Below are 15,519 nucleotides of genomic sequence, written 5' to 3'. Positions count from 1 at the left end.
AGAGATAGAGAGGGAGAGAGAAGGAAGAGAAATCATCTGCGGGAGTGAATAAAGATGCATATAATACTTTCCATTCTGAACCAGCTTCACCAATCGCCATTCACCACCACCACCATCACCACTGACAAATCCCTTTTCACCGAATCACATTGAGACTTGGGATTCCATTCACACGGTTGTGATTGTGGATCAGTCAATTACCTATTTATCCATTTTGTGCCAAATGGGAGGGACGATAAGATAGATACAACTTTAATTCCGCTAACGCTCAATATTTATGCACGTCTGTTTCTACAGAATCTGAAGCTGCACAGTACCAGGCCTACGGGTCTTCGCTCTCTATGAGACTCCTCAATCAAGCCCTCTCTGCTCCCAAAACCCTAATTAGATGTTAGTTTGGTCATTCTAATTTCCAAATACAAAAATTGCAGGTATTGCGTCACAAAACAGCAATAATGTTACTTTTGGTCACTAAAGTCACTTAAATCTCAAAATTGTAAACTTATAATTGATTTTACTAACTCGTTTCACGATTAAATTTGTTTCGGTCCATCAACACATTGACATGACATATTGACCAAATGAAAAACATGAAAAAAAATTACGGGTGCTGCTATTTACACCCTCATTTTTGTTATTTTAACCCCTATTGAAAAGACTGCCTTGGTAGAGTCTCGTAATTTGTGTTTTGTTTTTTCCATCTCTAGCCTATTCACAGTGTCAAATAAGGGTAAATTAGTCCAATGAAAAGTTATTCTTTCGGACTCAAAGATCGAAAATCTGAGAGAGAGACTGTGCAACACATTTGTTGTCTTCTTCTCCCTCCCCACCCCACTCTGCAAATTGCCTTTTTAGTGCTTCCTTGATTTGCCCTCTCTCTTTCTCCACTTATTGGAGGCTATTAGTAATAGAAGATGACGAAACCCGCAACCTAAATCCCTGCAATTTTCAAAACCAAACCTAGAAACTCCATGTTTGTCGTGCTCAAGTTTGTCATTTGAATGTGTTTTCTGTTTTTATTGGCTTAAGTAGCTTGCACTTCTAGCTGAGATTCAAAACCCTCAATCCCAAAAAAGAAAACAACAAATCTTCCACATTCTCTCCAGCGCAATAACAGCAGAGCCAGAGAAAGAGCTTCTGAAAGAGGAAGAGAAGCAAAGAAGGGAAACCCACATATTATTGTTTGTGTCAAAACTTCGTCTAACAGGCCTTATCTCTCTCTCAACAAAACCACAAATAAAATGTACTTCTATTTTCTTGGGAGAAGAGCCTCTTCCATGAACTTAAAACTTGGCTCGGTTCTCGGTGATTAATTATATTAAAATATGATGTCATTTCATAAGGGGGTGAACAAGTAAAAGAGGGGGGTGAGAAGAGTCCCGCCGAAAAATTACATGGCAAACAAAAATCTCATGTGTCTCAGTTACTTGTCAAATGTTTTATGACATGTGTATCAGGGCCACACATGATTGGCGCGCAAGGGAAACGAGAAAAAATCCTAGAGATGGAAGTGAACATTTTTTATGTAGTTCTAACCCTAAATTTCATTGTTTTTCCTGTTCTGCATAGCATAAAACCCAATGAGTTGGTCAATGATCTTTCATGTAATTTTGAATATGTTATGTATCTAAAAACATGTGATGGAAGAGCGTTGTTGTTTATACTTGTTTTGTTGGACTTGATAAATAGGTAGCAACATGTTTGCCCTTTTGAACATTGTCCTTGCAATGAAGTCTTCTAATGTAAATTATGTTTGAATTATAGTATGTTTTTTTTGGTCATTTTGATATACTATCAATTTTTTCAGTGACTATTTTGCTACAGTTTAGATAAGATCTCAAAATCAATTAGTTGTTCTTCACATGCAATGATCTTACTGTGCCATGTGTATTTTTTAAAAAAGAATTTGCCCAAAATTTTCACTTAGGCAACTATTAATTGAAACTCAACAAAACTTTACGATGCTAGGTCAGCACGTTGATTGATCGAAATTCAATAAAATCTGACCGTGGATGTGGATGTAAAAATTTGGCGATTCACTCGTCAATTGTTAAGACGGCTAACGCAATGACAAACCTTCATGAATTCTACAAGAGCAAAGAAATGTGTTTTGTTCCTTGCGTCAACCTCAGCTTTTGTATAGGGGTCAACAGGTGATGTGATTTCTTTCCTCGACTGTTGATATTATCGTTCTTGAGGTGTCGTGATTGAATCAAATGTCTTGATCCTAATTTTTTGACTTTCTTAGACGTTAGCTTGAGCGTGGTTGGGATATACTCTAGGAGCTGTGAGCTCCCAGCTCTTTATTACTAGGATAGCTTCCAGAAAGCTACAGTACGTAGCTTTGTCTACCCAGGACCACCTGTGATGCTGACTTACTCATTTTATTTTTTCACAATAGAAAAAACAAGTAATCTCTCAAAAATCAAAATGCCTAATTATTTACTACACATAAAAAGAAAAAAAGAGCATCCCTACTAGATTGAATTTTGAGTACCTAGTTGCTTGAGGGGGTGGGTGGGACCGCCTGGAAAGCCCACAGACGGACATGATGCGACGGGTCATATAATCAGACGGTTATTGTCCCATCGAGGGTAGGAATCCAATCAAAAAGTCCTGCCACGTGGGACTGAACAAATGGACAACAATGGCGGCGGCAGCACCCCCCTCCCCCACCCTCCACCGCCGAAAAAAGAAAGAATGCAACCTCAATCAATACCCAGATCCCCCACCCCACTCCCTCATTATTCTCACCTTCATTTCTGCTAAAAATTATTAAAAAAGAAAAAAAAAAAAACAACTGTGTGCGAGGCTACCACCATATTCATTGCTTGTGTATTGTATCTATCATAAATGCAGCAAATATGCAAAGATGAGGATGAAGCTTCACGAATAATATGACTAGTGGGGGGCTGATTCATTGTTGTGCATCCGTCAAGCCGTATATGTACAAAAACCAATAAAACCATAATTCAAAACTGTCTATGTATGTTATGGAAACCAACCTAATTAACTAAGAATGCAGTTGAGACATATCCGTCCTAGCTATTTCATTTCATGCATAATGGCTTAAATTTGAGAATTTTGATTCATCGGAAACAAGTGAATGGGCAGAGGTCTGTCCAATTAGACCAAGACATTGCTTTGAGATATCATATCATAAATCGCAACCCACTCACATTAACAATATTATTCGTTTTAAGTTTATCAATTCATTGTAGATACCTCGGGCCGACAAGACTTTGTTTTTATAGCTCGTTGTCTATGGTACTTGAGCTTAGAAAAAGTCTTGTCATATGAGAGACGCTTGAACTTTTCTTATAAACTAGATTGTTTGGTGCTCTTCAAACAAACGATGTGGGATTACAAAAGTTGAGTTAATGAAAGCTAATAAATCCCATGAGGTGGTACCACTTCGGGTTGGCTCGGTGGTATTCAAATTGACTTTGATAGCTCAGAGTCAGAGTCAGTCACGATTCCTAGCAAGAAAATCTGCTAGGAAAATCAATTTTCACATCGGATGAGACTCATGTCTAGCATCACAAATTTGAGTCTAATTCTCTATTGAAAATTCAGGTTGACAATAAGAGATTTATCATCCCTTATAAGCTAGACTTCAAATCCATCATCTTCCGATGAGTGTGGGATTCTCATTACTTATTAACAACTTGTTGTGGCAGTGGTAAATCAATCAACACAAAGGGGGTCCTCACACGATCTTATTTCGTCTCTTAAATTGAAAGGTCACTTTCTGCGCTATTAGTGGGAGAGTGGCGGTGGGACCATTTATCTCCTCATTTTTTACACAAAAAAAAAAAAAACTATAGAAAAGATAGTCGTAGACCCCTTAACTTTGGTTATGGCATTGAATGACATGTTGTGACCAATACAAACCCACGAAAACCAATCCCTAATATGTGCCACAAAGTTATTTTGCCTTACTTTACTGATCATCTCTATGGATAACTCCACAAGGATCAGATACAGTCCATCTCTTTCATTTATCAATAAATTCTACCAAATTGGTTTGTAATGTGGGGGGATAGGGTTCGATATATGAAAGGTGACAATTCAGTATTGCATGAAGAAGAACAACAGAGGGCAGAGGTTGCATGCATTCAATTGCATGCCTAACAAAGACGTCAGTGAGATCCAAGGGTTTTCTTTTTCCCAATTTGAATTCAATTGTAAAGTTCACCAAGGGCACAATAGCTTGACTCTGGCATATTAGAAATTCTTAATTGAGGATGTAAACAGTCAGTTACGGCCATTTTTTTTTCCCGATTTTTGACATGAATTTTATCTGACCAACGATCGGAATTGATGGTTATTTTGATTATCGGTTAGTTCTATTAAATCAATATGTAATTTTTAAAAAAAAAAATAACCGACCAATTGATTAGGTTATTGCTAAGTTCAATTATATATGGCCCTTAGTAACCGTACCCAGCTGAAACATTGGGCTTAAATTTGGATTCAATAACGCTAGCCCAATCCAACTGCCAATGTCCTCATTTGGGCTCACTCCAGGCTTTGGGCTTTAGCCCATCTACACTATAACATACTTAAGGGCTCAGTTTTTCACTCTTTTGTTCTCTTATACTCTAGACTGTTGAGACTCACAGTTCCCCAATCTAACATCAAAATCACCAACAAGACTTCCAATGGTCGCCCCTAGATGCCCTTGCCTTCATCACCAAGCCTGGCTAACCTTCGATTAATTTTATGGCAGGAAGTTTTTTTAATCTCCCAACAATGTGGTTTGGGGACAATTTTGCAGGCAAAAGATGACAGATTATTTGGGAGCAGCCGCCCAAAACAAAATCATCACATTGGAATTCTCAGCTGCACATCTGTTTTGCAGGCAGTTTCCTCTATATATTCACATTGATAGAACATGTAGTCTCACTCAATTCATTTCCTATAAACTAGCAAACTCTCCAAACATTTTTCTGTGAATTGCTTATATGGCTTCCTTCGTTTCGACCCCTGCATGTCCATTGGCTACCCTTCCCACATCAAGGGTTAGAGTCCCTGGTAGTCATATCAAGAGTTTCTCAGCCAATGTAAGTATCATTCCCATAATTTACCTGTACTAGGGTCCTGCAAATATATTTGCAGAGAAGCTGTTTATGCAATTTGAACCGTAACTGGTTGCAGGTTCAGCCTCTGTTCTCCGGTTTGAAGCAACTCCCAGGAATCCAACTTGAGGCAGCAGCTGCATCCTATCCAATCCGCTCTAGATGCTCTAGGACTCCAATTTCATGCTCTGTAAGATAATTCAGTTCTAAACTTGAAACATAATAGGAGTCATCCAATATATGAAATTTTTTTACATGTATGCATTGTTGTATGTATAGGCTCAGGCTGAGACTTTGCAAACCGTCCAAGGCACCATTGCCAAGCAACTTTCAGTGGAGGTTAGCTCCGTGGCTCCTGAAACCAAATTTGCTGACTTGGGGGCTGATTCCCTCGACACGGTAATCCTTCATACACAAAAAACTTTTTCTACATCAGCTTCTAAGCTATATTACATCTCCAACTATAAAACACTCATAAAACCTGTTCAGAAGAACAAAAAAAGCCATATATCCAAAAACATTTACTGAGAAACGGGATGATGTTCAGGTGGAAATTATGATGGCTTTGGAAGAACAATTCGGAGTGTCAATTGGTGAAAGTGGAGCTGAGAACATTGCCTCCGTTCAGGATGCGGCAGACCTCATTGAGAAACTGAAGGCAGAAGCTGCCTAGAACAGAATCCCCATCGGGAATACGAGTTCCAACGTCCATTCTCTCATAATCGCCACCAGAAAATTTCATTGGAAATTAGAAGGTGGATGTTTTGTTTCAAGTTGCACCAGACTGCACCATAGTGAATTCTTCACTTTATGTTCTCTCCCAATTTTGCAATTAAGAAAAATAAAGTCTGAAAAAATATGTTTACCTATTTTTCTTTGTCGAAAGTTGAATTGCACATCTTTATCAGATACAAACTTGACCAACATTTGGCATATACTAAATTTGACCGTCCAAATAATGCAAATTACGCTAAGTACTTCATTTTCTGTCGTAAATTCTCAAACCTGGAGAAATTTTCACTGCATTTCTTGTATTTCAATCTTCAAAACGTCTGAACCAATCACTGATTGTTCTGGAGAGGACTCTGGTCTCATTCAGTGAGAGGGTTTTAAGCCCTTGAGCAATAGCATCTGCCGGGGTGTACACGGAACCTACTTGCCATTTTGGGTCCTGATCATGAAGAATGGACTGAATTTAGTTACCAAATACATAAGGCAAGGATTACCAAGAAAATCATTCTAGTAAAGTGACAGTTAACAGAAGCAGACACAGCAATACGTTTCCTAAAGGGGGCTCTTTTGTGTTAGAACATGCTTAATACACATAATACCTGTATGCACGGTGTGATATGGCTGCCGTTTAATTGGACCTTTTCCACTGTTCCACCTATGGCTTCCACACGAGGCTTCAGTGTCTCTTCAAGAAGATCTGTCTCATCAATTGCATCAGAATTGAACTTGACCTATGAATCAATAAAATATGAAAAAGCATAAATAGCTAAACCCACTGAGTTTAGCCAAATCCTGAAAACGATACATCATTGAATGTACCAATAGAGTGTGTTTAACATTGTATGAATTTCTACAACAATCACGATTTTCAGAGGGTGTTGGCTTGAACTCTGAGATTCCTCCTGTAACCTAAAGAAATAATATCAATTTTACAATATGAATAATATATATTATCCATTTAACGAGTCTGCCTTACACCCATTGTCATTTCAACTTACCTGATTCAGTACGGAGGGCAACTGATCGACAAATTTATTCAATGAAATTAGGCCTTCCTGATCGTTGTCTGGCATCATTGATCCAGCCATATCAAGTAGGTACTTCCATGCATCTCCTGTAGAATCGTTTCCATGAAAAAGGAACATTTGGAGACGTATATATTATTTACCAGAGGATTTGCAACCTGGAACTGATGGGAGAAAATTCTTTGATGCTAACAAGTTCGTCAATATGCAGGAATTTAAAGATTTAAGGGTAACTTTTAAAATATACTATTTGATAGCAGATATTATTTTGTCCTACATCAATCCTCCTTTTAAAAAGTTGTGATGGCAATTTGTAAAGAGTGGAACCATTTGTCCTGAGCTCTTGCCCCAAGTCATTCATGAAATTTTGTGGAAAAGGGAATGAATAAATGGCCATGTCTTGAAATATTCGCAAGAACTGCTTAGACATGAAAAGTAGAAGAATTGAACATGTGAAACTAAATTAGAACCAAAAGGCATAGTCTAGATATGGTTTACCTGATGCAGTCCTAGCCATTGTGTATATTGGAGATGCTTCAACAACTGGCATCATTTGATTAATAAGAGGACCCAACTGTGAAGTAGTATTGCAAAAATTATAGTGGACATTAACCAAACAAAAATTAACTTTGCATTAAAGAATTGCTCGCCCAAGCAATTGATTTCTAGACACACATGCACACAAGGGGAGTAGCCATGGCAACATTGAATATTTATGAGAGAGATAACAAGAACTGATGTAATTTGTCTCAACACAGAAAGCATAAACTATGTAAAACATCTAGCATTCATAATAAACAATTTCCTTCCTTCCTATCTAGGACAGAATCATCTTTTAGGAATTTGATATTTTTTCCTTTCAAAGCCAAAAATATACAGATTTTAAACAATGACAATACTGATAGTAATTACATGCAATCCTCCCATGAAAAATATGCCAGTAAATTAATGCAACTATGAGGCAGCTAGATGACAAAGCGGTGAATATCATGAAAAAAAAAATGATGAAACAAACACATTTACCTGCTCAAAATAAGGTACTGCCTCAGTTGCTGGCCTGTTGTTGAATGAGATTATGGCATTAGCCTTCCACAAGAGATAATATTCTTTGTCACACGCCATGAAGTGCTTGAATTATCATAAGGAAACTAAAAATAAACTAATTCCCACAATGAACTCCTTAGATAATCTCATTTTGCATTTAGAACATTATACTTATACTAGCAAGCTTAAAGATGTGGACATGTACATGAAGTCAAACCTTTGGTATCTTCTCTTCGAAGAAACTGCTGGTGAGTACTTGGAGAAGTGCACCATTGCTACAATCACAACAAAAAAATGACAATAAAGTGTTAAACAGGTGATCTCCTGGAAAAGAAGGGTCTAATTGAACCTGTGACAGTCTTTTTTAGAAACAAAAGAATTCGCCACATTTATCACTCCTGGAACTCCTCTATGACATCATTATACCTAAACGAGCAGCAAAAATAATATAGAATACACAGTATGCATATCCCAATTAAGTAACAGCCAATGAAGATTATCCAAGCATAGGCATTACTGCGTTAATTTCATAGGAAAATAACAACTAAAATCAAGTCTGAGAAACAATCAAACATGGCAAGGAACTCACCTATGGCCAACAGAAAAAATTGGAAGGTCAATAAGATCAGAAGGAGTTAGGTCCGAATCAGGCAACCCAGAAGAAAGTAGTGAGTCCAAGCAGGCATTGAACCTCTCATACACCTCCCGTGTAGCAAGGGCATGGTCAAATGTCACATTGTAAGGCACTGAAATTATTAGAAACCCTTCCTTCGCCAAAAGCTCTTTAAAATAACTGCAAAATTACAGAAAACAAGCACCAACACCTATCAGTCTTCTTTCTTTCTTCTTCTTCTTCTTCAGAAAATAAAAGAAGAGAGTACCTGTAGCTGACTTCAGGGACGGCTCCAATGAAGGCGCCGCCCAAGAACTTGATTATCGCGCGAGGCTTCTCGCCGTGCAATGGAGGTATCACTAAGCAAGGATCCATTCTTCTGTACATCCTCTTAGTACTATTACTCCTGGTTTTATTCGCTCTGAAGCTGAACCCCCCTCCTCCGCCGACGTAACCATCCGCCACCATCTTCGTTGATGAAATCACCGAAATTACTGCCACTCGTTTACGAGATTGTGACAATAACGGAGAGTGGGGCCTGAAGGATGTGCCCAAGGTTGAGCAGGAGACCGCTTCCATACTATAACTAGTAACCTATCTCTATGAAACAAGAATTATACTTAGCAGTGCTGCAATGGGGGTTTCTGCAACTGCTGCCAGTACCAAATCGAGCAGGCGCGACAAAATTGTGAAGATTTGAAATTTGGAGAAATGTGAATCTTTGAATAAACCTATGTTTATTGTTCCGCCACGATGAATTCTCATCGTTCATGTTTGTTCCCGTCTCGTGGGCCGGTGTGGATGGAGTACATGCACATCCCAGTTGGTAAGCCCATATTGAGAGACTAGGCTAGGGTCCACGTAAAAAAAAGGGCTAAAGCCTAAAATGGACGTTATGGATCCAAATCCAACCCAATTTTTTTTACTGTGAATAGAGAAGGCCCATCATGGTTAAGGGCCTTGCAATAGAAGTCATTGCACTTTTAATCATATACCTTAGTCTATTCTCTTTATGAGTATGTGGTCCACAAATTTTTTTGAATTTGGTGCACTTCTGTGATGGCTACTGCAGTGACTTCTAATACAAGGAATCTCATATGGGTCAACCACTAATTCAAGAGTAGCATAGTTCAAATTATGAGTCCGTTTGATGGTGTGTTGTATTTTGACCTACTACGGTGAGATAAACTGAGTTCGAAAACTATGTTGAGGTGAGCTGCGTTGCGCCGACAAAAAATATTTGGCGTATCACGTAAAAAATGTGGTGAGGTGAGTAAATATGTAGTTTAGTGTTACACGAACAAAACTGCGGTGAGGTGAACTTTGAGCTTCGTGGCCTCTTTGGGTGATAAGCGGCTGCAGATACCACCTGTTTAGGCATAGTTTTCCTGTTATCTTTGAGCTTGGATTGGTAAAACAGAAGTCATTCAAGGGTCTTTTCATCTGACATTTGATTGAAAATTGCTCAGTAAAAATGTGAGATTTAGGGGCTCGATAGACCATCAAATGTTCTCTGTCGTCTCAGCGGCCTCCTTATCATTTGTATCATAAAGCCCTGTATGCAAATATGCGAAACATCAACTTATCAGCATATGGAACTTCTCATAAGACTGATCTCTGCCAGCCCCCTTCAATTAGTTGCATGCTTGCTCAAAATGTTTCATCTGATACCATAATTGAAAGCTTCATGTGAATCAAAATCCAGACAACGAAAAACGACATTTCACCGAATGCAGTAGCTGAGAACAGGTGAAGTTGAGCATGCTGCCAGACCGGATTGTGATAGTTATGACTGAACACTGTGATATCAGTATATTATGATCAAATCTGACAAATTTCTATGGAAAACTTCATCTCAACTTCCACCGGCCCGGTGGCTCATATGCTCAAAGAATATAATCACAGTAAAATCCAATACAATAGACTACAACATATAAAAATGGAAAAGAAAACTAAAAGAATAAAGTGAAAATGGCATCACAAATCTTAATACATCTATACTTTTCAATTTTCATATCTTTATATAGGTTGTCACACAGAAGCTTCTATCCTAGGCTCCAAGGAGAAGGCGGACATAAACTCCATGGCTTCACCATTGATTGTGCATTTTGGCAATTCAATCCATTTGTTCGTATCCAAATCACAGAGAACGTAACTGAAAAATTCAGCAGAGTTGAGGCAGATAAATATCTGGTTACCGGCACCAACACAGTTTACGTCGACCTTCTTCCCATAGAATTCATGAGACATTGATGGAGGCATTGCTGCAATCTGAATCCAACAGCGCATGCCGTCATCAAACTTCCACACTCTAAGGCTGGCACTTCCGAAAACTTCAGACAACAGAACTACAAACATTTCTCCTCTACATTCCACCACGTCAATGGAGTACTCTGAAAAGGGTGGCAATAGCCTTGGATACTCAGAGAAGCATTTGCGAGTCAGGTTGCAAGCCACAACCGTCCCCGTGGAGTTAAGGAAATAGACAATCTCTTCACCATCTTTGAGAGTGAAGACCGAAGAGAATTGCTTAGATGGGCTTCTCTGCATATCAGTTGCGACTACATTGCCAGCTTTACTAAGGAAATACACAGCATCATCACCATTTGAATCGAACTCCAGAGTTTCATCAACCTTTCTTTTAAGTGAAACCTCCTCCTCCCAAAGATTGAGGCTCGAGTTGTAGACTTTGAACGAGAGCTTTGGTAGCTCACCAGAGACTAATATAAGCTTGTAGGAGTGCTGATTTGTATTCATTGCAATGGCATGAAGACACTGATTTTTTGGACCTGGATCCACTGGAGGGAGATCGTGACAGGACCCAGTCACGGGATTGCATACAATGAAGTTTCCAGCATCACTGCGGAAACAAACTAAGCCTCCAGATGCTGATATAGGCATGGAGTTACTATTAGCGTTCTGTGCAAAGTAAGGTGGATGATTTAGTCTTTTCCAGCCTCTTTCAGCAGAGTCAAATATGATCGATTGGTTGAGGCGGTGATCGACCATGAAAAACCATGGTTCCCTCGAAGGAATCTGAGAACAAGCAAGCTTGAAACTAGCAGAATCTGCAACTGATTTCCATCTCTTGCACACCAAGCTTAGACGAAAGAATGTGGATGTTGGTAGCCATGAAAGGACATTTTCAAGAAGATCTTGATTGAGTTCATCCATGGAGAAGAAGCTCAATGCACATTCATCTTGCTCTTGCAACTTCCTCTTCCTAGTTTGTCTTGAAGCACCACAATCCATGTTCTCCATTTACTTGAGATTCACAACTGGAAAAACATTAGGAGACATTAGATTCTATGCAGATTATACTGAATCAGAGAAAACAAAAGGGGCTCTTTGGCTTCAAATTCTTGTCAGTACTGTGATCTAGACAGCAATTCTGGAAAAGAATTTCCCTAACCATAGATATGCAGAAACAATCTAAGTTCATATTCTTCATGCCCCAGAAATTGGTTAGTTCCAGATTTTAATTCCACTCTTGCACTGTTGCACATACAAGCATCAGAATCAACAAATTCTCCATTCACATACCGGGAAATTAAAAGTAATGAGAAAAAAATGCGAATTGATTCTCTCAAGAAGTTGGAAAGAAAATGCCAAACAGAAAGAAAAGCACTAAAAAAGGAGCAAGAAATGAGCTTTTTCAAATACGATAAGATAGAGATAGGGAAAAGAAGGGGAGGGGAAGAGATAGAAAACATTCCATCTTCAATAAATGAGGGAATTAGCACCAGATTGAGATTCTTTTTCTTTAACTTTCAATGCAAAGAAGGTATTTTTAGCACAAAAATAACCCAAAGTTTCACCGATAAACAGCAAAATGAAAGCTTCTCACATAGAACAGACCAGAACACTACTTATTCACCCAACAAAAACAAGACCGACCCAGTGTCCCAGATTGAAATTATAACCAAAAACCACAAAAATCACAAACCCAGATTGCCACATGACAGTAATAAGAGACAAGATCAGTAGAGAAGGAAATGTACCAGATGCTGCTTCAACCTTGAAAGTGGGAGAGTGAGGTTGGGGGATAGTTTAGTCAGTGGATGTGCTTATAAAAGAAGGGACTAATCAAACAAAAAGAGAAAGCCAAACTGCCAAAGCTAGCTGGTGGAAGGGAGGTAGGAAGTTTCCTCGAGAAGCTCCTTTTTTTGGTGTCGCTGCCGACTGGCGTTGACACTAATGACTAAACAGTAGAATTGATAACTAGAAGTCTCACAGACAAACAAACAAACAAACAAACACAAGGGGGAGTAAATAAAAAAACAAACAAACAGTCAATGTAGTTGACTCTGCTAAACTGGCATTGGATTCGTGTTTCCTCTAGATCCAAACAAACCCTAAAGGGGAGCAAGGCGTGTGCACATGTGGGCACTTTAATCATGAAAAAAAAAAAAAAGCAAACTCACACACACGTAACAATGGATGCTGATTTTCAGTAAAAAAGAGAAGAATAAAGAAAGAAGGCTACTGGGTTTAACATTTTCCATGTCAAAGGGTAGGGTTTGGTTTGTGTTTATACGTGTGTGTCTTGGGGGAACAACTTATTAGAGCATTAGCATACTGGTTACATCGTCCGGGTTTATTGGTGAAAAATCTTTCAAGTCGGATTTGTTAGTCGGTGGGACATAATTTTGGGGTTTTGTGGGCCGAGGGTCGATGGCACGGAGAAGGGATTAAAAGTCCTATTTTGAGCTTCAATCCAGTTTTACTTCGCATTGAGTGACCATCCTAAATTTATAACTGGACCGAGATCACAAAGGGACTGTTGAGATGAAAAAAAAAAAAAGAAAAAGCATGGGGTTTTGGGGGGGGGGGCTCCAAAAGGCAGGGGTTCTCTGCTCCTTTTCTGGCCCTCCACCTCGTTTGAGAATCTCTACAATGGCAATTGGCTTCTTGCATCCGAAAGTCAGCTCTCTGAATTCTTTAACAAACTACATATATATTTTATATTTAAAAATAATAAATTAAGAAAACAAAAGGCCGTTAATCACGACCTTTATTTTCTGGTTTGTCGGATGCTCAATGAGCATCCAGCTTTCATGTTGGACATGGGCCTTAAGTGTCTTAGTTGGGCTTCTTTTGGGGTATTCTTGAAAGTTCAAATCGTAACTTAAGTGGGCCTTCAGATGGCCCAGGAAATATTTTTGAAGCGGACCGTATAGCGTCGTGAAGCCCATGCTAAACCTATCGGTCGATTTTAAGATGTAGGACTTGTGACCGATTTTAAGATGTAGGACTTGACCACAAGTAAACTTTCTTCCGAAAGTCTAGAGCCTAATGGATAAATGTAATAGCAAATGTTATCATTATGACAATTGTTGGACACATAACATAAGTACTTATTTGGTTATTTTTCACATATATGTCTCTTTTAAAAAATTAATAATATCATATTTGTCATTTCTTCTCTAATAAGCATATATCTAAGAATACCTAAATCTTAGTAACCTCCCCTTTACTTTCACCACCATCACCGTCCGCCTCCAGCTCCACAACTACCACCGTACGCCTCCACCACCGCCATTGTCCGCCTCCATCTCCACCTTTGTTCCTCCACCACCGTCACATCTCCACCATCATCTTCTTCGTTTCATTATTATTATTATTATTCTTATTTTTATTCTTATTTGTCTTCATATTCTTAGATTTGAGATGTAATATGAGATTTGAGTTCGTAACCTAAGATGTATTGAGTTCAGATCTGAGATCATACATATATGAGATCGTACAGTTATAATTACTGTTTTGAAAATGTAATATTATACAATCAAATGATTTGACTTATTTTCTTAATCATCTATGTTTTCAAATTGTAAATTATACAATCAAAATATTATCATTATATGATGTAGATGGACTATTTAATGTCTATGTTATTGTTTGAAACAGTGACATCATCATGTTACTATTTCAAACAGTAATATTACGCGAGTAAAATGGACCAACTTCGGGTTTGCCTTTCTAGTAGTCGTTTTGGATGGAATCTGACTGAGCATTGTGCTTCTCAGGGAGGGGAGTCTAACGGCGATGGTAATGTAGCGAACCGTCACTGAAATCGTATGGATTTGAGACTTTTTCTTTGATATATAGCGGGGTAGTTATGTAATTGACATTTTCATAGGTAAATGTGTTTGTGTTTTTTGAGTGAACCTAGATGTCCAAAAGTATCCTTAAAGGTATTAGCCTGAAATTTTTCCTAAATGCAAATTTGCAACTAGAAAGCCCAAACCTGGTCAAGAAAATATTTTGAGGGTTTATTTTATATTAGGCCAGGTTAAAGCCCACGATCGACATGAGCACAGGCAGAAGAGATCCAAGCCCTAGTTTAGGGATGGCAATGAGTAGGGTATCCTTCCAAATTTCCAATTAAGAAAATACCAAAACCGTTTTCATTTAAAGTACCCTATACCAAGGTTTTTAAAACCGGACCGGTCATTAAACCGAAAAAGTCTTCGGTTCACGGTTTAAAGGTTCAACCGGGGTTCAAATCGGGTTCGAACCGGTTTTAATGTAATGAATTATTTATATATATATTTATATTATATGCATATAATATATAAGAAAACTTCATAAAAATACAATATATTCAAATAAAATATCATTTTAAACAAAGAAAATCTCATAGCCTAATGGTTAAAGCATTTTTTAATGAACAAAATGTCATGAGTTCAAACCCTACAAATAACAAAATTTCAAAAATATTTTATTAACTTTAATAAATGGCCGAACCGGTCAAAATCGGCCCGATTCTGACCGGTTCAACCGAAAATATCCCGGTTCATCAATTACCGGTTCTGCCACCTCAACCGGACCAGACATGTGGCCGGTCACCGATTGGACCGGTCCGGTCCGGCTTTCAAAACCTTGCCCTATACCAAGACCGTTTCCATTTTAAGATTTATTCTACAATGGGCTAGGCAGAAGTGATCCAAGCCCTATTTGGAGGTTTTGATGGTATCAATATCATCAAACTTGATCCATTTTGGACAGACCTTTGTTGGATTCT

General features: G+C 38.4%; 3 protein-coding genes across 4 annotated transcripts; 1 reads left to right on the top strand and 2 right to left on the bottom strand.

Moving 5' to 3' along the window:
• Positions 1 to 4,594: 4,594 nt before the first annotated feature.
• On the top strand, positions 4,595 to 5,754 carry LOC119992807 (acyl carrier protein-like). Its single transcript, XM_038839593.1, has 4 exons — positions 4,595 to 5,066; positions 5,161 to 5,271; positions 5,361 to 5,480; positions 5,629 to 5,754. The coding sequence occupies exons 1-4, from the start codon at positions 4,968 to 4,970 to the stop codon at positions 5,752 to 5,754; spliced, it is 456 nt and encodes a 151-aa protein (XP_038695521.1). The 5' UTR covers positions 4,595 to 4,967.
• On the bottom strand, positions 5,260 to 9,253 carry LOC119992962. Of its 2 annotated transcripts, XM_038839811.1 has the most exons (10): positions 8,764 to 9,253; positions 8,472 to 8,675; positions 8,100 to 8,157; positions 7,862 to 7,924; positions 7,337 to 7,412; positions 6,812 to 6,927; positions 6,633 to 6,722; positions 6,413 to 6,544; positions 6,087 to 6,252; positions 5,260 to 5,486 (listed from the first exon to the last, which is right to left on the bottom strand). In XM_038839811.1, the coding sequence occupies exons 1-9, from the start codon at positions 9,072 to 9,074 to the stop codon at positions 6,118 to 6,120; spliced, it is 1,185 nt and encodes a 394-aa protein (XP_038695739.1). In that variant the 5' UTR covers positions 9,075 to 9,253; the 3' UTR covers positions 5,260 to 5,486; positions 6,087 to 6,117. The 2 variants fall into 2 exon arrangements, with proteins under 2 accessions (XP_038695739.1, XP_038695738.1); XM_038839810.1 differs by lacking the exon at positions 5,260 to 5,486 and having other exon boundaries at positions 5,931 to 6,252; positions 8,764 to 9,252.
• A 1,022-nt stretch (positions 9,254 to 10,275) lies between these two features.
• LOC119992959 (F-box only protein 13-like) lies at positions 10,276 to 12,702 on the bottom strand. The gene is made up of 2 exons (XM_038839806.1): positions 12,497 to 12,702; positions 10,276 to 11,773 (listed from the first exon to the last, which is right to left on the bottom strand). The coding sequence occupies exon 2, from the start codon at positions 11,754 to 11,756 to the stop codon at positions 10,527 to 10,529; it is 1,230 nt and encodes a 409-aa protein (XP_038695734.1). The 5' UTR covers positions 11,757 to 11,773; positions 12,497 to 12,702; the 3' UTR covers positions 10,276 to 10,526.
• Between the last annotated feature and the right edge of the window lie 2,817 nt (positions 12,703 to 15,519).

The sequence above is a fragment of the Tripterygium wilfordii genome, chromosome 23 (assembly GCF_013401445.1).
Source record: "Tripterygium wilfordii isolate XIE 37 chromosome 23, ASM1340144v1, whole genome shotgun sequence".
Taxonomy (NCBI): Eukaryota; Viridiplantae; Streptophyta; class Magnoliopsida; order Celastrales; family Celastraceae; genus Tripterygium; species Tripterygium wilfordii.
Note: the sequence above shows the minus strand (reverse complement) of the source record. Positions and strands in the feature narration are given on the sequence as shown.

Coding starts and splice junctions, on each gene's coding strand:
- LOC119992807 (XM_038839593.1), top strand. CDS start 4,968: ATGGCTTCCTTCGTTTCGACCCCTGCATGTCCATTGGCTACCCTTCCC. Junction 5,272..5,360: donor GGACTCCAATTTCATGCTCT/GTAAGATAATTC, acceptor TTGTATGTATAG/GCTCAGGCTGAGACTTTGCA. Junction 5,481..5,628: donor GGGCTGATTCCCTCGACACG/GTAATCCTTCAT, acceptor GATGATGTTCAG/GTGGAAATTATGATGGCTTT.
- LOC119992962 (XM_038839811.1), bottom strand. CDS start 9,074: ATGGAAGCGGTCTCCTGCTCAACCTTGGGCACATCCTTCAGGCCCCAC. Junction 8,158..8,471: donor ATTTTTTCTGTTGGCCATAG/GTGAGTTCCTTG, acceptor TTGTGATTGTAG/CAATGGTGCACTTCTCCAAG. Junction 7,925..8,099: donor TCGAAGAGAAGATACCAAAG/GTTTGACTTCAT, acceptor CTCTTGTGGAAG/GCTAATGCCATAATCTCATT.
- LOC119992959 (XM_038839806.1), bottom strand. CDS start 11,756: ATGGAGAACATGGATTGTGGTGCTTCAAGACAAACTAGGAAGAGGAAG.